The 23984-nt window shown below is 42.8% G+C and overlaps 1 protein-coding gene across 1 annotated transcript in view; it reads right to left on the reverse strand.

Annotated features, from left to right (window-relative positions):
* LOC147031474 (uncharacterized) overlaps positions 1–21438 on the reverse strand; it is a 53453-nt gene extending 32015 nt beyond the window's left edge. Inside the window, exons 1-4 of the mRNA XM_085863745.1 lie at positions 20991–21438; positions 7682–7872; positions 5306–5452; positions 1285–1445 (exon numbers count right to left, since the gene is read on the reverse strand). Of these exons, the coding sequence (XP_085719871.1) occupies positions 1285–1445; positions 5306–5452; positions 7682–7872; positions 20991–21168 (677 nt within the window). The 5' untranslated portion in view covers positions 21169–21438. The remainder of the gene's footprint in view (positions 1–1284; positions 1446–5305; positions 5453–7681; positions 7873–20990) is intronic.
* Between the last annotated feature and the right edge of the window lie 2546 nt (positions 21439–23984).

Here is a 23984-nt window from a genome sequence, read left to right on the forward strand (position 1 = left end):
GGTATTAACACCTCAATTAGCAAAACCTTCTTCTCTTTTTTGTTTTGGCACCTAAGTATGATATCTGGTCGCAATGGTTTGTTTTTGATGTTCACACCTGATGGGATCATAAGGTCGTGCGTGAGCCGTACTTCAATGTTTTCAGTGATTCCTTTTGGTTCATGTTCCCTCAAGTTTTCTGGAACTGGAGTATCAAAGTTTTTGCAGATGTGCCAGTGGATTACTTTACAAACTTTGTTGTGTCTTTGTGTGTTCAGCTGTTCTGTCACGTTTTTTGCTTTTTTTCGTGTTCGGTCATTAAGCGTCACCTGTCATTCTCTTTGCTAACCCCACCTCCACCCCTCACCTGTCTTTATTTTTTTTTCCTCCTCTGCCCCACCCTTTTCTTTCACTCTGTCTCCTGCTCACTCCACCCTCCTCATAAAATGTAGCACTCTCCTCCCACACCTCTGTCGCTCTCTCGCTCTGTGTGTATGTGTGTGTCTCTTGTTGGTGAGGTGTTGCTGTTGCTGTCCCCACCCCCACCCCCCCAAACTCCACCCTCTCAATCCTCTCTGCCTCCCCTTCCCCCTCTAACCCTACACCTGCCTCCTCTCTCTCGCCCCCCACCTCCTCCCACTTTATTGATCCATCAGCAAGGCAACAGGTTGTATTTGCTAGTTTTACATATAATGAACAAAATGTCACATCTTTTATTTATTAATTAACCCTCACCACCAATGGTTTTAGAAAAGTTGGATTTGTAAACAGTCTATCTATATTTATTGTTGGGAAACTTCATTGTGAACCATCTGTGATGCATCTTTGCAAAACTATCAATGATGTCATCCTCCAACACAGATTCCAGTGCACCCTGTCCAAGCAAAAGCCTTGCACGGTGCTGGTCTATTTTCTCCCATTGTGCTTCTCAGCCAGGTGTCTGGACATCTTAAGATACCAAACAATCTTTTACAAGTGCTGCTACTGACTGAGAGAGTAATCACGACGTGCCCAACATTTTTTACAGTTGGAAACATGAGAGGGTCCAAGGCTGGTACACACCTTCTACGTCGAGATTTCCAACCTTTTCTCGTTTCTGAGGTCGGAATGTTTTGCACTATCGTAGCCAAGAAGTTAAAATAGATTCAGTGCATAGCACAAAACATATGGGGCATGTGCCCCATGAGCAAAGCCCCTGCACATGGTCACTTAAACAAAATAAACACCATTTACACGACAAACCACAGATAAACTAATTGATGGAAGCCTGAGAAGAGTTAATGTGGCCTTGTTAAGCCGAAGTACCTTTTCAGAGATTGGAAAAGCTCATCACCATAAGCCTTCTCTTGCGTGAATGCACTCTGTGTTCGGTCAAGTTCCTCAACGAGGCATTTACATGTCTTCTTTGTGATGCTGTGCATTAACCTCTCTTGCTTCAACTTTCCATCAAGTTTTTTCACAGCATCCTGCCATTCGGAACACACCGTCATAGGGTCACCCCCATCGTCAAACCAGTGAGGTACATTTGTTTAACACATTTATCTTCAAGCAACAACAGTAACACAGAAACTATTGTTCCACCAAGAATAACGACCACAAAAAAGGATTCCTTAGAATAAGGACCACAAAAAAGGATTCCTCATTTAGTACAACCCACAGTTATACAAACGACTACTGTTCCTTTGATTAATCTAAAACAGCATTCAGGATCAGAAAGATAAATTTAATTAATGGAGAGAAGACGGTGACGATTAAAAACCAAAGTAGAGAATATGTAAACAATAGAGCAAAGAAAATAAAAGAACATAAATTTAGTTTTTGTTCAGGATGCCGGTGGTAACTTGTGTACTCTTCACGAAAATACCGTGGGATCTTAATCGTGCCTCGACGACTAAATATAACTCAACATCCCTGTCCCTTTGGAAATTACTTTCTGAGTGGGAACTTAATGAGGCAAACGGCATACAATGGCATGTTTAGTCAAGCGATACTCCGCTATCTTTAAAACACACACACACACACACACACACACACACACACACACACACACACACACACACACACACACACACACACACAGATTTTTTTAAATTTCTCCGAGAACCCCAAACAATTATCATGCATTCAAACACAACATCAGTGAGGAATCTAATATTTTGTGTCAATGTAGTCTAATGTTACAGAAAGACGTGACATGATCCACATCATTTAATGCCTTGAATGAAGCGCTGAAAGTGTCCATCACCAAGTTGCAGACACAAGTTCATTTTTCTCAGTGTAAACTCTGAGAGAGTGTAGCCTTTCTTGGGGAATATTGCTGATTGTCACTAATTATTGCTTTTAATTCACCAAGAGTGCGTGGATTTGTAACATACACTATATCCTTCAAATATAAGAAATCTGGCGATGTAAAATCTTGGGATCAAGGTAGCCATCATGACTTGAACACTACACAGTCACCAAAGAGTAGTGCAAGTTCGATCATGCTGTGTTGCGAAGTGTGACTCGTGGCACCATCTTCCTGAAAGCATCCTTGGTTGATTTCAACATCTGTCAGGTGCCCAAGAAACTCATGTATGATGTTGATGTCATTTCTGAGTTCACTGTTTCTGAGAAGAAAATGGGCCAATAATTCTTTGCAGACTTGCAGCACACCAAACACCAATTTTAGCAGACCTTTCATGCATTGCTTAAGGTTGTTCACTTAGCCATAAATGAGGGTTTTGTGAATTTACATGCACAGAAAGATAAAAGCATGCCTGGTCAGGTTTGAAAAAAACATAACATCCAAAACATCGTCTTGTTCTCTTCGCATCCTCTGGAGCCCCTCATGGGAAGCCACACATTTCTCTTTATCTTGCTCCAGTATTTGAGTATAAAATTTGAGTGTCTTTACCGCCTTCCTTGCACTTGAATATGAACAGTGAGCTTATTGTGCTAAACGTCTCAGAGATTTATTTGGGCTTCCTTCCATTATTTCCCGCACTTCATCCACTTTCTCTGGTGGAACAAAACCTCGGTGATGAATGTGCTTTTTAACTTTCATGCAGACACTTTCTCCGAATTGTTTCACCAGTTTCCATATCACTGACTTTGAAGATCTTGAACGACCACCAAACGACTTTGAAATACAGTTGGACATTCCCTAATGCAGGGGTTCTCAACCAGGGGGGAATTCCCACCCCCCTCCCCCGGGGGGGGATTTTTGGGTTTCAGGGGGGAATTGAGACCACAGATTGGCAGACTCAAACTGTTGGAATATTGATCTGTCTACAAACTACAATTCCACAGATTGTACATAATCTACAAGACATCACACTTTATTGAATAAGGTGTGATGTCCTGTAGATTATGTATAATCTATAGAATTGTAGTTTGTTTTTAATTTAATCTGTGACATTCAATAAAAACTTTATTGAATGTCACAGATTAAATAAAAATAAAGATAAATATTTCACTTTTTATCTGTGGAAATATTCCATTTATAGTAATCTTTGACTTATTCTTGTTTTTTATTCACAGAAGTTGAAGCCAATCATGAATGTCAAAAAAGAGGGTACGATGATTCATATATTCAATATGGATTCACATCCATCATCATCAATGGAGAAGAAAGGCCTCAATGTGTTATTTGTAGCAAAGCTTTGTCAAATGATTCAATGAAACCAACAAAGTTGAAGCAACATTTACAGAATGTTCATCCTCAACACAAAGACAAAGACAAAAGCTTTTTTGAATGTCATGGGAATGCTCTCAAAAATATGAAGCTGGATTCAACAGGGGCATTCCAACAAATGAACCAAAAGGTTACTGAAGCTTATGTCGTAGCACTGGAGGTAGCAAAGCAGAAAAAAACCACATACAATTGGGGAAACTAATCAAACCTTGCGCTCTCAAAATGGTGGAAATTGTGTTGGGAAATGGATTGGAGAAAAAACTTGCAGCAGTTTCATTATCAAACAGTACTGTTCAAAGGAGGATCAGCGACATGGCCATTGACACACACACACACACACACACACACACACACACACACACACACACACACACACACACACACACACACACACACACACACGCACACGCACACACACGCACACCTCAGCAGCTCATAATCCCATGCATTGGAAGTCGTGCCTTTGCCACTGCCTATAATAAACAGCTTTCCATGAACTTCTCTTATCCACGAACTAAACACGTTCGATTCTGCTTCGCTTTTGAGAGAGGAGTGCGTCAGATGCAGTAAGACCCACAATTAAGGAGGAACCAAAATGGTCAACAAATCACATTGATTATAAAATCTACGTTCATATTTTCAAGTGTTTGCTTGTTTGTTTGTGCATCTGTACGTTATTATTTCACAGCCGAACCATCGCATTTCGGGGCCCCAAATTTTGGAAGTAGGTACTTCAGAATATTGGCAAGGTTTGAAGCCACCACACATTTACCTTGACGTCCATTATGAAGGCACCAAAGGCCGTTGTATATGGTATAGTGGGATGTGGGGTCAGACAGTGCTGCTACCGGCCCAAAGGCAAAAGATAACCCCATGAAACAAATAACTCAAATAACTTTTCAAAGTCCAACACGTCCCGAAACTACCACCAGGAAAAGCTTGGCCAGCCGAGCAGCACCGAGTGTCCCCCACCCTCGCCAGCTCTCTCCTCCCTTCTTCGTGCAGTTCCAGGTAGTCCCTGCACATGAACAATAAGATGGGTTCTCTGCTTCTTCTTCTTCTTTTTTTACAGTCCCAATTATTCCCCCCTTCTTTGTGGGGTTGACCATGAAACGTTTTTTTTAGTTCAAGCCTCTCAGGAATAGGCTGGCCAGGAATGGCATCAGACTGAAGGCGATTTGCACAGGAATTTATAATTTGTTCAGGATGCCAGAAGAGTTCATACACATTACATGAAGGATGGAGATATTAAAAGGCCAAATGTAGTTTTACTTGAAATACAAGAAGATGAAGAAACAAAGGACAAATCAACACATGAAATGGGATTTCACCAAGGAAACCAGCCACCTGATTGGATGGGAATGTTAAACAGTATCCCATAATTGAATGCCCAATACCAAGTAAACTCTTCCTCATTTCGATGATTGTGAAGTGGATTTGTACAACGTTCCTCTCTCAATGTGCAAGCATGCAGGAAACCATGCAAATCACATGAGATGTTTAAACATTGCTCTGCTCTTAATAACCATAAAATGTCATTTGAAGGATTATTTAGAAACATAGGTAAAGGGAAATAGTCATGATTGTTCCACTGATAAATCAGAAGTAGCTTCATGGAATCCAAGTCAAACAAAGAAAAATGTGACTTACCTCAAACCTGCCCAGAGCTTCACTCTGCAGATTCGTGCTTTCCTCCAATTTGTCAGCCTCATGACTTAAGAAGTGGGTTTGGATGGAGTTACGTTCTTCCACCGTGTGCAGTTGATGATGAAGGTCATGAATGGTCTTCCTTTGTTTCTGCCATGGCATTAATTAAATTGTCAATGATCTATAGCTTCAGAAGGAAGGTGTTTGCTGCATGTAACAATCAATAAATAATAAATTTGTGCATGGAGACATGGATGATGGAGACGTGCATGGTGGAGACGTGCATGGTGGAGACGTGGATGATGTACACAATCAGAATTTGTGGATATGAGATCTGCACACTTTCACAACATAGGTACATGGGCCACAGATGTATTTAGATGTGCGAACAGGAATAAGCATGAAATGATAATCATGATGTACCTGCATCCATGGACAAGTGTACTTGAACAATATGCCAACATGAATGATTTGCAAAAGATACAAAGATGAACCTAAAAAAATACACCCGTGCGGGAGTGACGGTCATCTCTGCGAGAAAATATATAGCCTCCTGAAGGTAGGGCAGTTTTTGCAAACTTTGAAGTCACGTGACGTGAAAACGAAAGCGAAATTCGAAAATCTGTCCTGACCAAATTTAGATATTGTCCCATAGATTCATATGCCACAATCAAATTCAAGATTGCTTGAGAAATGTAGGAGGAGATAGATTTTGAAAATCGTCATTTTCGCATGAAAATCGTCATTTTCGCATGTTTTGCCAACTTTGAAGTCACGTGACACAAAAACGAAAGCGAATATCGAAAATCCGGCCCGACCAAAATTTAGATATTGTCCGATAGATTCATATGCTATAATCAAATTCAAGATCGCTTGAGAAATGGCGGAGGAGATAGAATTTGAAAATTGTCATTTTCGCAACTTCAAAGGCCTCGTGACTTTGACCTTGACGTTGGGTGACCTTGAAAGTCATACCATCGTGTACGTCTCATCAACCTCTATCAGGATCACTAATGACCAGATCTCCTGCTTCAACTTCATTGTGAACGGACGGACGGACGGACGGATCGTCACCTCTCTCTCAACACCAATATTATTAGGTCATGCTCGAAGAGATGACCTAATGACTGAGAATTATTGATGAGATGCATGCATAAATAAGGAACCTGCATGGATGAGGTGCAAACATTGATGCACACATTCATGTAATGATATGGATCCACACAGAATACATGAACGATTTCCATCAATGGATGACGAGACAGACATTAGCGCTGAGCATTCACGGATAATGTGCAAATCTGGATGATGTGAAAACATAACTAATGCACCTCCATGAATGATGTGCAACCATGGTTAATGTGTCAATATGGATGGTGTAAAAGATGGCTGTTCCCCTTCTCAAGTCATTCCCCATCCCTGCTCATTATCTTTTCAACCCTCATTACCCCTCCCGAAGCACACCCCTTTCTTTAAAGGTTATTACATTTTCTCTGCTCTCCCTCCATCTATCCCAACGCTGCTTTAATTCACGATTTTCCTTCCTATTATAGCTGTGTTTAGATTGTATTCAACCCCTTTTATGCCCTCCTCCCTCCCATCCCCTCCTTGTCATTCTTCCCCTCACCGATTCTTCCTTCAAGTGTCCCTTTGTTGTGCCCCTCGACTATACTGTTGATGTGTTCCCAGATTTACACTGTTTCACTTCTCTTCTATTCTGCATGTGATAACTCTTCCAAAAGACTTCACATTCAAAAATGGATCTCCACATCCATTGATAAGTGCAAACAAATGGAAACACAGACGGTGTGGAAATATTAACTTCACCTTCAAGGCTGATTTCCACCAGAAATAAAGAACATCAATGAATGATGTGATGTGGATAAAGGGATCTGTGTTCATAAATATGTGAAGATAGACATAGATATATGCAAATGCATAAACAATGCACAAATGATACATGCATGAATGGATGACAAACAGATATTGATGAAAACATGGACGACTTGAGATACATGGTCACCTGAACAATGTGGAAACCTTGAGGGATGAAATATATCTGGAGAATGTGTAAACATGGAGGATACACCTTGAGAATGTGTAAACATGGAGGATACACCTTGACAATGTGTAAACATGGAGGACACACCGTGACAATGTGTAAACATGGAGGACACACCGTGACAATGTGTAAACATGGAGGATACACCTTGACAATGTGTAAACATGGAGGATACACCTTGAAGGATAACATGTATCAACACAACACGTTAATGTAGATGTGCACACCTGGATGGTATGCATCCATGAATGATGTGCATCGATGAAGGATGTGAAAACATTGATGATGTTAAAACATTAATAATGTGCAGTACATACTTCGATAACATCTTGAAGCTGCTTATTCTTTTCAATCAGTGCCTGTGAACTGTTGCCGATGATGGCTTGATGCTTTTTCAAAACCTCTTGAAGAAGTTTGTCCCGCATCGCCTCCACTTCCTCCTCTTTCGAAAGAAGTTTGCATTCAAGCTCATTTATCTTGCACACGTATTTTAAATAAAAGGACTCCCCTGCATTTCACAAGAAAAAAGAAACATTGTGATGATGTTCAATTGCAGTGTTTTTCTTGGTTATAACATGAATAGACTAAAACAGCACTCGGAAGAGAGCATCCATGCCTCCACCACGCTGAAGAGTTTACATTTTGCATCCCACTGATATTTTTGTATCCCACTGGATATGCATCCGGACCTGAACCAACATTTCATCGGTTTGCTGTTGTCACCTACCCAACTTATCCACCAAGACTTGTCATAATCCGTCAACATCATGTGATACAACATTGTTTTTTCAATCTCTCAATGGTGAAGAATCACAATAATAAATTAAATAGTTCTCTTATCCAGGTCCAGGTACAAGATCTTCACCACAGTTATTGTCGCCCAACCAACATGACCACCAAGATACGTCCGAATCCGTCCATAAAGTTTTGAGAGACTGTGCTTCCAAACAAACAAACAAACAAACAGAGGGATCGACAGTGGTGAAAATGTAACCTCTGTTCACCTTTGGTGGTGGAGGTAATAAACCACAATGCAAGTTGGACATGTTGTGGTTTGTCTAAATCCATGGATGAAACAGAAACAATTTCAGTTATTTTATTGATCTACAAATTACAGGAAGAAAAACAGCATTTTTAGATTTTCACAACTGCCATGTATTAATGCATCACAACTTGTCGAAAAGTACGACTCACACTTTGAATACAATTACGGGTGGGCGAGTAACCATTGTGGACAAGCATGATCCTGTGCATGTGACTATTTTACCAACCACACAATGAAAGAATGTGGAGTTCCTGTTGTAAAGAACAAAATGTGGTTTCTGGAGAGGTTTGTGCTTCTTGTGAAGGCACCATGGTTAGAATAGTTCTGGCATCCTCACTGTACTTGAGATCTGTCTCGTTCACTCAAGTCATCACACCTTGCTTTCCCTGTTACCTCACAGGACATTGACCTGTTATGTGATTATCGTCATGTTGTAAAGCACTGACTTCATCATTCTGCGATGCGAGTCCGATGGCACATAAACCGGACTATATAGCATCAAAAGCCCACCCAAACACCCAAGCCCACCTCCTTCAAATTCCCTGCTTTCCTTCATGAAAGTCCCTGTAATGTCCATTTTGTACACCCCATGTTCCCCGCACCATCCCTCTCCCTTCCACAGATCTCCTTATGTCTCTGTTCCCCACAGTTTTGTCCTTCCCACTCCTGCCACTTTTTTCTCATGCCCCCTTGCTGTGCGTTGTGTGTTAGCTCTCATACGAGCCTCGACAAGGTGCACAAAAGGTGGCCACGTGTAACTTCTTTAAGGTCACACTGAGGTGAACAGAGCTGCTATCCACCAGGAACGACTCCTTGAGGAATATCTGCAACGAGAGATTCCGATGAGAATCGTTCTACAGAGTAACCATGAAAAATATGCGTTTGCCTCAGAACGTCACCAAATGACGTCATAATGTCTCAAGCTTGACATATCTCGAAAGCACTCATCGAGGTGTTCAATTTGAGGTACTACACGATATGGTTCCTAAAACTTGAAAATTTGACCTTGGGGTCAAATATGTTTGACCTTAGGCGCTAACCATGAAGGTCAAGGCCAATCGCCACCAAAAATTAATCAGCTGAGCGCCAGACCATGGACTATATTCCCGTGAAGTTTGAAGACGATCGGATCAAAATTACTCAAAAAATAAGGGTTTCGTCGACTCCCCTGATTTGCGACAAAGTGACCTTGACCTTTGATCTTGACCTTCAAAATTTTGTGCACTGAAAGGGACCTCTATAGGCCTCTGATATGCGAAGTTACAAAAATTTCCAATGATAACTGTGCTCTGCAGAATTTTTTATACGTGATTACAGACAAACAAACAAAAAAAACATACAAGCTGACTAACATATCTTGCAAAAACTTCGTTTTGGCAAGATAAAAATAAAAAGACACCAGGGAGAGCTTGTTTAATGTGTCGGTGGACAGACGACTGCACACTGAGCCACTCGATTGTCTTGTCAATCTGGAGACCTATGTGCAGTTTCTTTCCTTCAGAGCACGAGCCGAGCAAACAATATGTTGTTTGAGTGAAGCAAGCAATCTTCAGTGCATTCTTCCTCAAAATCTATGGATCAGTAATGGCTGTTCGTCTTTCATTCTTCTTCTGGAAATATTCCTTTAAAGGTCACCTCCTGTTATCCATTTAAAGTGTGTCAAGGCAGTCCCTCTCAACTCCAGACCTTTAAACCTGGGTTTGGAATCAATCTCAGCAGAGCTCAAGGCCTACCTCTTCCACAACTCTTATAGCCGACTAAAACAATTAGACTTCCTTCTCTGAGCAGTAATTATGGCAGGAATTTGGAATTGGACATGGTGCCGGCGATAGCTCACTTACTCTCCTCGAAAGACACCGTTAGGATCTTTAACATCCACCAACTATGGTAATTCATTGATTCATGTGGTAAATGTTTTCATGAAAAGTACCGGGTTAAGCAAAATCATGTTGTGTGAAAAACAATTTTCCCTCAAGAAATACTGTCGGACCCACTATTCGTGGATTCGCTCTTCGAGGACCATGTATTTTCATGTCAAAGTGTGATCTGTTTTGACATTCATGGTTTAAAAAATATATATATATATATATATATATATATGTATATATATATATACATATATATATATATATATATATATATATATATATATATATATATATATCTATTAAAAGACTTCAGAACAGGTCTCCAAAATGTACCTGGAAAATTAGAAATCAGCTAACATCACAGAATTCCATAAAAAGGTGCAAAACAAGATCCCCTTAACAACAGCCTAAACAAGATCCCCTTAACAATTAGCTTACTGTACTTCCAATCATCAGCAAGGTTATGGAGTCCATCGTCGCAGTTGACATGAAATCAATCATTCCTTTTCTCCAACAGCCTCATCTCAGATCATCAATTCAGATTCAGACCTGGTCACTCTACGTTGGACAGGCTGCTTCTCCTCTTTCAACAATAGACGGAAGTCCTCAATATCAGACGTGACATCAGGGTCGTGTCTCTGGACATATCTTGTGCTTTCAATGCAGTCTGGCATCCTGCCTTGCTCTACAAACTGTCTGACTCTGGAATACAAGGCCAAATCTACTCTTGGATTCTTGACTTCCGAAACTTTTAAAGCAAACGTGTTGCTCTTATTTGAACCTTTTCATCTCCTTTCTCTGTCAAGGCTGGAATACCCCAAAGGAGTGTTCTTGGCCCAATCTTCATCAATGATCTCAATGACTCTCTGGAAAGTGCTCTTTATCTCTTTGCTGATGAATTCCACTCTCTGCTTTGACATCCCTCATCCTTCTGACAGACAAGCTGCAGACATCCCTCGTCCCTCTCCTCAGACATTGACAAAAATCACAAACTGGTCAAACACTTGGAACAGTTCTTTCAATCCTGAGCAATCTCACAATCTCTCTCTCGCAATCTATCTATATCTCTCACTCTCACAAGACTGTTCCGCAAACCCTCCCGCCACCTACTTTCTCAACAACTGGCTGGAAAAGCTTCAGCCACTCAAACTCTTGAGCCTCTCTCAGCCATGATCTCCCTTTGGAAAACCACATGTCATCATTCGCCTCCAAAGCCAGATGTCGACTGGGCATCCTCCATCGTGCAAAGTCCTTCCTTGGCACACCTGAGCTCCTATCCACCCACAAGGCTTTCATCCACAGATTGATTACAGGGTGGCCATAAAGTCTGGAAACATACACCCGAGTGATGAGGGAATGGTTGGATGATAATTTCCCAAACTGGATTGGATGACGTGGCCCTGTGAAGTGGGCAGCAAGCTTGACAGATCTGAACCCCTTTGATTACTTCTTCTGGGGTATGCTGAAGGCGCAGGTTTATTCATTGAAAAATCAGTGGCACGAATCATCTGAGGCAACGCATCATGGATGCATGTGCAGGGATTGATGGAAACGCTGCATTAATGCACCGTGTTCATTGCAATTTTGCACAGCGCATTGAACTGTGCATTTCTCATGAGGGACAACACATTAAACATGTCATGTATTGTAATGTAATATCAATAAACTATTTATAATGGATATTCACCTATGTTTCCAGACTTTATGGCCACCCTGTAGTGCTGCTCACCCCTCTGGACTGGCTCCCCTGCCTCACATGTGGAAACCAAGGTTTTCAAGATCATTGGAATCTCTCACGATGAAGCTGAATCAATAGGCCTATCACTTTGCCATCACTGACAGGTCAGTGGTCTCTCTGTCTTCTTCCTCCTCATTTCTGGCCCTGCACCCCCCCCTCCACCCCACCAAGTATCTGCAGGACGCACACGGTCCACCAGCAACCACCTCGTGAAACTGCCTAACTGCAGAACCTCTGTTTTATTCCTCCTTTATTTATCCCATCATTTGCCCATCATCCCATTTATCCAATCCCATCATTTATCCCATCATTTGCCAGACTGTTTATCCCATCTTTTCTTCCTCCCTTTTCCAACCCGTGCAACCACCTTCCACACTCTTCAATCTCATTCTTCTCTTCCAGCCTTCAAAACAGATGTTCACCACCATCTCAAGTGTTCATCTCACAACCCCCCCCCCCCAATCCAAAGCAATCATCTTTTCTCCACCAGATAAACCACCCCCATTGGGCCCTTCCCAAAATTATGTTTATATATCCATATTGTCTACCCTTTGTGTTCTCCCCATCCCTCATCGTTACCTAAATATCTTGTTTGTCTCTCTTCGTCTACTTTCTCCCTCTGCTCTGCCATTGACATTTTCCCCTTTCTTCTGCTATTTGTTCCCCTTGTTATGTTGTGCCGTGGTCTGTTCTGTGTCCGAGCTCTTACATGAGCCTACAAGGGCACTCTTTGACGTCGTGATGTTGATAGATATGCCTCCACCCATATTATTACAACATTATACATAGCTGTACCTACATATTACATCATAGGTGGGCAATCATACCTGTAAAGTTTTGCCTTGATGTGTTCAGCCATTTCAGGGTTATTTTTATTTTTTGAAGGATTTTGTTTAAAAAAAATTTTTAAAAGACTACCGAACCACATGACCGATGATGTCATCAAATTTTTTCACCCCATACAATTTAGCCCGAGATGACCCTCAAAATTTTTCATACTGTGACGAATTCTCGCCGGCCGGCATGCGAACAGCTGCGTTTAGCCGAATCTCGGCCGTGCGCCCACCGGACCGACAATTCAGTCGCGACTTTCCGGAACAACGCCGAAAACCAGTCACGGGTGTGCTCCAAGCACACCACAACCTTGTCCGCACTCTACCCGCGCTCAACAGGGTCCGATCGCGAAATAATCGATTTACCTAATTATTCGCGTGGGTAGATTACCGAGAGATTGCACCTCAGTGAGGCCTGCTTGGACACAAGCCGCTTAAGCAGCTCGCTCCGTTTTGGGATAACCGAGCGGGGTATTATCGCGAGGCCTCGCTGGACCCGATTCTATTATCGGCTATTAAAAAGCCCGCTATTATTCCGAGATGCAATACGGCAGTTCAATGGAGAGAAAATGACGTGACGAACAGGTCAACATTCAAACAAGGACATTTATTCACACACGTATGCAGTCAGGTATTCACGCAAGCATGTATACAAGCATGCACATATGCAATTATACAGCCAACAAAAACAATGCAAAGGAACTACCACCGTTTATTTATTATGTACAGTCACTTATCACAGTTCTACTTACCGGACTCGGTGCCACAACTTTCATACATAGAAAAGCAAGGAAAAACCCCCTCAAAGACAAGGGGTAGACTGGACCTCTCGGGGTCTTTATGACACGGAGCTTTGAGGACCGAAGGAGCACCAAGAGGCCGCGCAGGTTACCTTCCTCGCTGGGGCGACCCGCGACGTTCTGTCCCACGGCAGCTAGCGTAACCGCGGCTCGGCCGCGGCCTGGTGATTCAGGCCCCAGCCGGCAACGCCTGAGAGGAACGAACGGGTCTTTGCTCTTTCTGAGTTGATGCTCTCTTTAAGAACCCGTCCATCCCTCAGCGATGCTCGGACTGTTCCGAAGCCCGATCACCTCAGACCGTTCGGTGCTGGTTGGCGAGCTCTCTCCGGCTCGCACACAAACACGCAGCTCCATGCGGCACAGCAGGCTTGGCCGTGCTCCCAGCTCGCGTCTCCTCCGCTCTCCTCAGCTCTTCTCAGCTTCTCCACCGACAGCAGGCTCCAGGCTCCAGGCTTTCCGAACCCCGACAGACACTCCACCGACTGACTGCGCTTGGCGTTCCGTTCGGCCTTTTATAGGGCCCGAGAGACGAGGTTTGGCCTTCGCACTCTCACCTCTGACCCCCACTGGCTCCGCCCTTCTCACTCTCTTGATCCGAATCTCGGACGAAGCTTGCACAGAGCGGACGTGCATGAGATCACCGACTTGCGCAGCGAGCGGTCGTGCAAGAAATCACCGACTTGCGCGGCGAGCAGACCACCGCGTCTGCCTGCAGCGATGCCGTTCGATGCGGACTCGCCGTGGCTGGCGCAACAATGGCGTCGCTTCGGAGATGAAGGTGAGGCAATGTTGTTCGTATTGATCAATTGGGGGAGATGTGGATTCGGGGATGGTGAGGAGATGTCGTTGTTGTGAAGGCGGTTGTGGAGAGGGTGATTGGTGGTTGGCGTAGTGGAGGTGGTTGGTGTGGTGGAGAAGGTGTTTGGTGGTTGGCGTGGTGGAGAAGGTGGTTGGTGGTTGGCGTGGTGGAGAAGGTGGTTGGTGGTTGGCATGGTGGAGAAGGTGATTGGTGGCTGGCATGGTGGAGAAGGTGGTTGGTGGTTGGTGTTGTGGTTGGTCCAAAATAACGATAGTAAAAGAAAAACGGCTACCTCAAAGATCACAGCCCGGGTGACACGAATAAGTCCCTTTAGACAACGGTGGGGAAATCTATCTGAACACAGACTTATCGGCATAACTGATCTAAGGACCTATATGGTGCTCTGCAAATTTCCACAGCCGTAACAATACTGATCGGATAAGATGTTCGACGGATGCAATTATATCGTCATCATGAAGCCACCTCTGAAATCATCAACAACAACAAAAAAAATCACACTTCTTTCCCAAAGGGAGTACTTGACGTGCGCCAAGTTTCAATTTTTCCCCCTGGAGCAGTTTCGGAGACGGAGAGGTCCAGCGTTTTTCCTTTTTCCAACATGGCTGCCACAGCACATGACATGTGACGTTATAATTATCATTAAAACATTCCACATGAATAGTTACACCGATGCTGAAAATTCCGTGTTAATCGGATAAGTGGTTGCAAGAGAAAATGGAGAAAATTATCATGGACGGACGGGCAACCCGAAAACACAATGCCTCCAGCGAGTTCGTGAAGAACCTGTTTTTCTGACCTCGTCTTTCTTTACTCCGATACTGATGACAGTCTGAGTCTGGTCCTGTTATTTTGGACCGAGTAAAAGTTTTCTGCTTATCCTTAATCACTCCGAAGCTCCCTGCTCAACCACACTCATCATTTTGTCTTTGTTGAAGTGAAAATGTTGGAAATGTTCATCAAAGTCGGGAGAAAGTGAAAGGTTCCGGCGATTCATTAATTATTTTATTTTAATACTTGTATTTTATGAACAGTAAGCCTGGTGTTGGCTTAGTGGTTAGGGTGGTGGCTTGGGATCCCAGGGTCCTGAGTTCAAGCCCCGTTGGCTGCTGAATTAACACCAGGGGGTTGACTCAGCCTGTCATCCTTCCGAGGTCGGCGAAATGAGTACCAGTGTACTGGTCCCGGTGTATGCCCCGGTTAGAATAGGTGCACCATATCCCTGTGTGTCGTAAGAGGCGACCAGGGTTGTAAGTCATGTGGAGGTGGGTGGGTTCGTTCAGTTTCGTTATGCAGATCACCAATCTAAACGAAATTCACCCTGTACATTCATGAGAACACACCATTGAAATTCCTACTTGTTTCCATATGCACAAGTTGACACACCGACAGTTATTACCATTTGAAATTACCGCGGTGAAGTGGGCGTGGCATGCTTGTAATCGCGGAGGAAACGACCAGGAAACAACAAATCAAGATGGCAGCGCCCATGGTTGTCGAGTGATTTCGAGTGATTTTTGGTCTTTCAACAACCAAATATGCGTTGTTTCATACACTTGGGCGGGGAGGATGATGAGAAAGTGATGTAATTCACGGATAAGAGCTGGCGTAAGGTATGCGAGTGTGCGAAGGCTTGGTGCGACGCTGCCGATGGTGAAACTATCAACAAATGCCATTTGCTGGCTGATCAAATTATTAATCTGCTGCCAATGACTGATCCTCCTGCGGATGCCGACTGTCACCGGTTCTGCTATGCGTCGTTTTGTAACAAGGATCATATAAAACGCACTGAAGCCAGGAAAAGGAAATCAGAAGCCAGCACTACTGCAGTTTCTGCTCGAGTCAGCAGTGAGGTGGTGGACGTACTAGAAGAAGAGGGGCACTCATACCACAAAATACGTAGAAAATTCCTCAGAACATTTGTAGAAACGGTGGTTGGCAAATCAGCTGGTGTACTGCCAAGAATTTGTGTCATATGCCAGAAAAAAAGACAAATTCATCCTGTCAAAGAAAAATCTCAACGTGATCAGTTGTCCGTGGCAGAAACACAGGATGGAGGAAAGCTGAGGGAAACTTCTGAGCAGAGGAGAGATGAACTTGATGTGAGAATAATGACAACTATAAAGGATAAAGACTGTGTGGCGCTGGCAGTTTGTTATCACCGAAAATGTTATTACCTTCGCATTCTGCGAAAGGTCATGTATTGGTCGCTGTGTATTTATTTATTTATTTATTTGTGAATGTGTGTGTGTGTGTGTGTGTGTGTGTATGTGTGTGTGTGTGTGTGTGTGTGTGTGTGTGTGTGTGTGTGTGTGTGTGTGTGTGTGTGTGTGTGTGTGTGTGTGTGTGTGTGTGTGTGTGTGTGTGTGAGTTATTCGTATAACTCAGAAAGTATTAAACCAAATCGCTTTAAATTTGGTGGGATGATGGGTTATTATCCAAGGAACATTTGATTAGATTTTGGGAGCGATTGGGTCAAAGGTCAAGGTCAAGGTCACAGAAAGGTCAAATTCGTATTTTTACCATAGCGCGGTCAATTTTGATCTAATTGGCATGCAACCAATGCCAAAATGTTCAGAATTCATTGCCCAATCTTGTGATGGGCGACATGACACAATTACGTCATTACCCTTGTTAGCGGTTGGGGGTCAAAGGTCAGTGGGGTCACGACCTTTCAAAATATGCGGTTTTTGTCATAACACGGTCAAATCAAAACCGATTTGCATGAAACCAACACCAAAATGTTCACTGTTCTGTTCCCCCCACTCTCATGCCAAGAACAAAAAAGTAGCGGAGGCGAAGGTATGCGCTCTACCGAGTGCCCATTCTAGTTACGAGTATGTGAATGACATATACCACAGACAGAGTGAAAGTAAACTCTAAACTCAGAAAGTGAACTATGACTCAACATTTGACATTTTCTGTGAGAAAGTAATCCAGGTAAGACTCATTGATGGAAAGTAATCTATACATATGAAGAAGTTGTGTGAGATGTTCAATGACCTACACAGAGTATGCGAAGGTCAGGATAAGACCTACTACCAGGCAACAAGACTAAAGAAAAGACTGCAGGAACGGTACCCAGGCGTGATTTTCTATCGTCCTCCATAAATGTCTGAGAGCGAAGTGGTGTACATGAAGGACATTGATATTGGTTCCATTGCTCAGGCTGCTGTTGTAGACAGTAGCTCTACAACAGAAACAGAGTCAACTACAGAGGATGAAGCCAGCCAGGATCCACAGCAGGGTGACTCAGGCCTCAATTTACATGTTCTATACTCGGAAGCACTCATGGTCAGGGATGACCTGAACAAACACCAAAGTGTGGACATTACATGGCCCGACTTGGAAATGGTGGAGCTAGCACTAGAGCTTATACGGGCAACTCGTACTTCGAAATGGCCGAAACACCTTGCGATCACAAGAGCGTCAATGCCCTGGTACTTTGCGTACGATCACCTAAACTTTGCAAGGTACTTACCCGTTTACTGGCTGGAAATGACCGGCGAGAGCACTCCCACCAAGACACCTATCAAGCGTTCATGGACGGCAAATGGACTGCCCAACGGCATACTCGTTATGGATTTAGTAGTGTTGCGTGTGATCAGATCATAGAGCAGATTTTAAATAGTGACAGCAAGACCAGTGGAGGCATCATTGGTTACTCAGAAAAGCACAGCTGTGAAGCGAGTACCTCTGCATGGTCTATTGGCATCAGGAAGGGCATCCGGCCAATAAACATTGCCTCAAGAAAAAGCCCGACCCCTACACAGCAGGGGAAAATGGCTGTAAAAACGGTCCTTTTTTATTATTTCATGAACAACGTCACTTTCCCTTTCGTCGTCTGGTCTGGATTTGATTCCCGACTCCATAAACGATCCCTTTGGAGTTTTTCACAGAGTGGGTCATTCCTTAGATGTACCCGAACCTGGTCATGCTGAACATCCTACAAAAGGAGAAACTGAATTGCCATCGGAACCGTGTAATCAATTAATAATTATTACACAGATCACCTCCAATCGATAACCAGACATGGCCAATAGATCGTTGAAATGAATTATTAATTATAACAGATCACATCCAATCGATAACCAGACATGGCCAACAGATCGTTGAAATCAATTATTAATTATTACACAGATCACCTCAAATCGATAACCAGACATGGCCAATAGATCATTGAAATCAATTATTAATTATTACACAGATCACCTCCAATCGATAACCAGACATGGCTAACAGATCGTTGAAATCAATTATTACACAGATCACCTCAAATCGATAACCAGACATGGCCAATAGATCGTTGAAATCAATTATTAATTATTACACAGATCACCTCAAATCGATAACCAGACATGGCCAATAGATCGTTGAAATCAATTATTAATTATTACACAGATCACCTCCAATCGATAACCAGACATGGCCAACAGATCATTGAAATCAATTATTAATTATTACACAGATCACCTCCAATCGATAACCAGACATGGCCAATAGATCGTTGAAATCAATTATTAATTATGACACAGATCACCTCCAATCGATAACCAGACATGGCCAATAGATCGTTGAAATGAATTATTAATTATGACACAGATCACCTCCAATCGATAACCAGACATGGCCAATAGATCGTTGAAATCAATTATTACACAGATCACCTCCAATCGATAAACAGACATGGCCAATAGATCATTGAAATCAATTATTAATTATTACACAGATCACCTCCAATCGATAACCAGACATGGCCAACAGATCATTGAAATCAATTATTAATTATTACACAGATCACCTCCAATTGATAACCAGACGTGGCCAACAGATCGTTGAAATGAATTATTAATTATTACACAGATCACCTCCAATCGATAACCAGACATGGCCAATAGATCGTTGAAATCAATTATTAATTATGACACAGATCACCTCCAATCGATAACCAGACGTGGCCAATAGATCGTTGAAATCAATTATTAATTATTACACAGATCACCTCCAATCGATAACCAGACATGGCCAATAGATCATTGAAATCAATTATTAATTATTACACAGATCACCTCCAATCGATAACCAGACATGGCTAACCGATCGCCGAAATCAATGACGAACAAGAGGGGGAGCACTCGGTAGAGTGCAAAACCACCGCCGCCAATACTGCTAGGTCACTCACGTGAACCTGATATCCCATTCATTCAATTTGACGTCAACAGTGCTCACAGAGTTATAGTTTGCAACTTTCCCTTTTATTTTTAACTTTTACATACTCAATTCATTCGTCATAACTAGATTCCTTGAGACAGAAATTGATTTTACGTGGGTATATCCACCTGAAGTTCGAAAATCAGCCGCAATTATAATTTTGTCATGTTTTTTGTTGGAAATCACTTATAACATGTAGAAATGGAAAATAAAAAATTCGAAATTGTTGAAAAAAATTTGCAAAATGTTTTTTTCTCTAACAATTTTTTTTTTTGGGGGGGGGGTGTTGGAAATCACTTGAAACATGTAGAAATGCAAAAAAAAGAAATCGAAATTTTGTTGAAAAAAAAGTTGCAAAAATTTTTTTTCCTCTAACAATTTTTTTTGGGGGGGGGTTGGAAATCACTTAAAACATGCAGAAGTGCAAAAGAAAGAAATCGAAATTTTGTTGAAAAAAAAGTTGTAAAATTGTTTTTTCTCCAATTTTTTTTTTGGGGGGGGTGGTTGGAAATCACTTAAAACATGTAGAAATGCAAAAGAAAGAAATCGAAATTTTGTTGAAAAAAAAGTTGCAAAAATTTTTTTTCCTCCAACAATTTTTTTTTGGGGGGGGTGGTTGGAAATCACTTAAAACATGTAGAAATGCAAAAGAAAGAAATCGAAATTTTGTTGAAAAAAAAGTTGCAAAAATTTTTTTTCTCTAAGAATTTCTTTTGGGGGGGGGGATTGGAAATCACTTAAAACATGTAGAAATGCAAAAAAAAAAAATTTAAATATTTTTTCAAATTGGTCGCCATAGCGGCCATATTGGATTTTGGACCAAGTCCATAATCTAATGTCATGATCCTTGGACCAGACCTAACGCCCCCACCAAAGTTTCGTCGAAATCCGTCGAGGAGTTTTTCTGTAATACTGTTCACAAACAAACAAACAAACAAACAAACAGAAAGGGGTGAAAAAGGGTCTTGGGACAAAAAAAGGGTCCCAATTCCGACCCCCCAGGTGTGGAGAGATTCTCGACGAGACACAGAAACATCTCTTCAATCGCTTCGTGTCGACATCGACGTCGGGAAGATCTTCACAATTCATTACAGACACAAACGAACTTGGGGAAACTCCTGTTGTTCGTGGGTAAAATGGCGGATTTCCCACTCCGTGTTTGATAAGTTGTTAACTTTAACCGAAGGGATTAAAACGGAACCTTCTCTGTGGAAACAAAACGGGGATTCCCTCCTCACTCGATGTCTCGATTTACATTCACCAGTCCGTGCTCCGTACGGAGGACATTGTACAAATCAAGGAGGACACACATACCCTGGATACGGACGGGGTCCTTTGTCTTTCCGTTTGAGGGTTTGTCCGGCTGTCCGAGTTCATGTCGCGGATTCAACACCATCTTGTCGAACTCCTCCGTCGGCTCCTCCAGCCACTTGTCATTCTCTCGTTCAAGATCCTCCGGGTTGATCATTTCTTTCTCTTCAAGCGAGTCCATCACGAACGATGCTTCTCCTTCAGATCCCCAATGAACAATGAACAACGAACGCTCCACCGACTACTTCACCGCGCTGCCGTTGTCATGGTGACAATGGGAATAAACACGTTTGTTGAACAATCGAACAACGAACAAACTTTTCCAAATTAAGTTATTTTTATTAAATGTACATATTTAGTCACCATGGTAACCAGGACACCTTTGATTACCATTACTTTGAATCGCAAACGTTTATTAATCTTTGATCCATTAATATTTTGTCTCCCGCCGCCTGCTACACCGTTCCAATAGTCACGTGACTGTTTACCGTTTTTATTTCTCGGTACTTTTTCCACTCTGACCTTGTTTCGAAAGGTAAGGAGAAAAGGAGAAAAGGAGATTTATTTCATTTATCGGCCAATCTTCATCGAGTGTGAATGACGTCATCACTTGGATAAACACGACAACACGAAAAGGGCGGAGACTGGAGGAACGTGGCCTTGTGAAGACCTGGATTCCAGTTCCCGCCAATTTTGGAGTTATATCCGGCGAAGCTTCATTTTCCCGGAACGTCTCTCACACGACGTGGTTGTCGATTTTACATCATCGTTTCAGTTGTTCACCCCTACTTGGGGGTCTCGGATTTTAGGGGTTTTTTTGCCACAGACGTTTCACGAGTTATTTGTTTTTTTCATGTCGTGATTCCCGAATCCGAGTGGAGATCGAGGGTTTTATTACGAACTTAAAACCCAGTGAAGGGATTTTATTTTCGCCCCAATGAACGTTTATTCCAACTGTTCTTCGATCCATATAATAAATAACACAGCGAGGAGAATTGTTTGTGTTTATTCCTCTCACAATATTATTACAAAGGGTTCCAAACACCACGAAAACGAACCTGGTCTACTCGCCATGATTAATTAATATATCTATAATTACAGCAGAGTGTGTGTGTGTGTGTGTCTGTGTGTGTCTGCGTGTGTGTGTGTGTCTGTGTGTGTGTCTGTGTGTGTGTCTGTGTGTGTGTCTGTGTGTGTGTCTGTGTGTGTGTCTGTGTGTGTGTCTGTGTGTGTGTCTGTGTGTGTGTCTGTGTCTGTGTCTGTGTCTGTGTCTGTGTCTGTGTCTGTGTCTGTGTCTGTGTCTGTGTCTGTGTCTGTGTCTGTGTCTGTGTCTGTGTCTGTGTCTGTGTGTGTGTGTGTGTCTGTGTATGTGTGTGTGTTGTGTGTGTGCGTGTGTGTGTGTGTGTACGTGTGCGTGTGTGTGTGTGTCTGTGTGTGTGTGTTTGTGTGTGTGTGTGTGTGTGTGTGTGTGTGTGTGTGTGTGTGTGTGTGTGTGTATATATATGCCTGTGACAGCCGTTTCTCGACAACCACTGGTCCGATCTAATTGAAACTTGCCACGTATATTGCTGGGGCCCTGTGGATGTGCCTTTTCAAGGTTTGTTATTAATCGGACAAGCGGTTCCCAAGTTACGGCCATTTATTTGCCAACCAATGACAGGACACGGTGCTATGGCATCACGAATGACGTCACAAATCCTCTTTTTTTTTTCTTTTTTTTTGCACGATTGACATCACAATTTTTCTTCTTCTTCATTTGTTATGACGTCACAATTGACACTGGCGACCTGAGTATGTGAATTTTCAAGGTTTGATATTGATCTTCTTCATCCATTTCAGCTGTTTCCCAAATTCTGGTCATTTATGATACGGTTGGTCTGATCTAATTGAAACAATGCCCCAATCCAGTCGTCGTTTACGAGAGCGAAGGAACAAAGCTGCACCTACAGGCACGCATCTACGGGCACGCACCTAAGGGCCCGCACTAGTATGTACAAAGAGAACAATTGGCTATTTGAAGGATTGTGGGAGTGAAGAGTGTGGATAGGAGGATGGATGCCAACTAAGGAGGGAAAGTGGTTTGGAGATGAACTTGAGGGGGAGATTGATAAAAAAAAAATCCGGCTGAAGAGAGATGGACACTTGGTGCGGACGGACAAAGAGAGAATGGCAAAGAGAGCGGATAGATTGAAGGAGCAAGATCGGAGGAAAAGAAGTAGATCGTGTTTGAGATGGGAGGATTGTGTGAGGAGGGATATTCGTTTGGTCGGGCTGGTTGGAGAGTGGGTGGAGAGAGTTGGCTGAGGACAGGGGGAGGTGGAGGAGGGAGTGTCGTGGTCAAGGCAGAAACTTGGTGTTGTTGGACCTCACCCCTTAAAATGGAAAAGGAGAAGAAGAAAATGATTTTTTTGTGAATGCATCAGAAGAAGAAGACGAAGAAGCTTTCATCGAAAGATCCTCGTGGAATCCACCCCTAATTCCGGTTTACTACACACCAACAGTATGTGTCGGAGTGATTTGTTACCTCCACCGCTGAAGGTGAACAGAGGTTATGTTTTCATTGGTTACTCAGAGGCATCATTGGAGGCATCATTGGTTACTCAGAAAAGCACAGCTGTGAAGAAGTGGATCCTGTCCCAACCAGCACGTGCAGAAATCGCAAGGAAATGTGAATCCATGGCGGGTATCCACGACGAGCCCCGAACGAGAAAGGATTTGGATGTGTCGAGCTCGAAGAAGAACGAAGCAGTGGTGGTACAAGTGATGGACACAGTACTTCAAATGATTAACCCTTTCTCCGGCACTCACCTTGAACTCGTCAATATTATTTCAGGTGCCATCGCACCGCCAGCCACTTCGTGGACTTGATGAACGCGTATGTCAAGGGAGGGAATGCTGTCATGCAATTCATGCGTGATCGGCTTCTCTCGGGTGAGGTCCCATTCTTCAGTCCGATTTCGAAGGGCAAATTGGCAACTTTCTCCAATACGCGAGGCA

Source organism: Eptatretus burgeri, chromosome 2, assembly GCF_056783735.1.
Source record: "Eptatretus burgeri isolate ZD-2024b chromosome 2, Ebu_testis_v1, whole genome shotgun sequence".
In the NCBI taxonomy this organism is placed as follows: domain Eukaryota; kingdom Metazoa; phylum Chordata; class Myxini; order Myxiniformes; family Myxinidae; genus Eptatretus; species Eptatretus burgeri.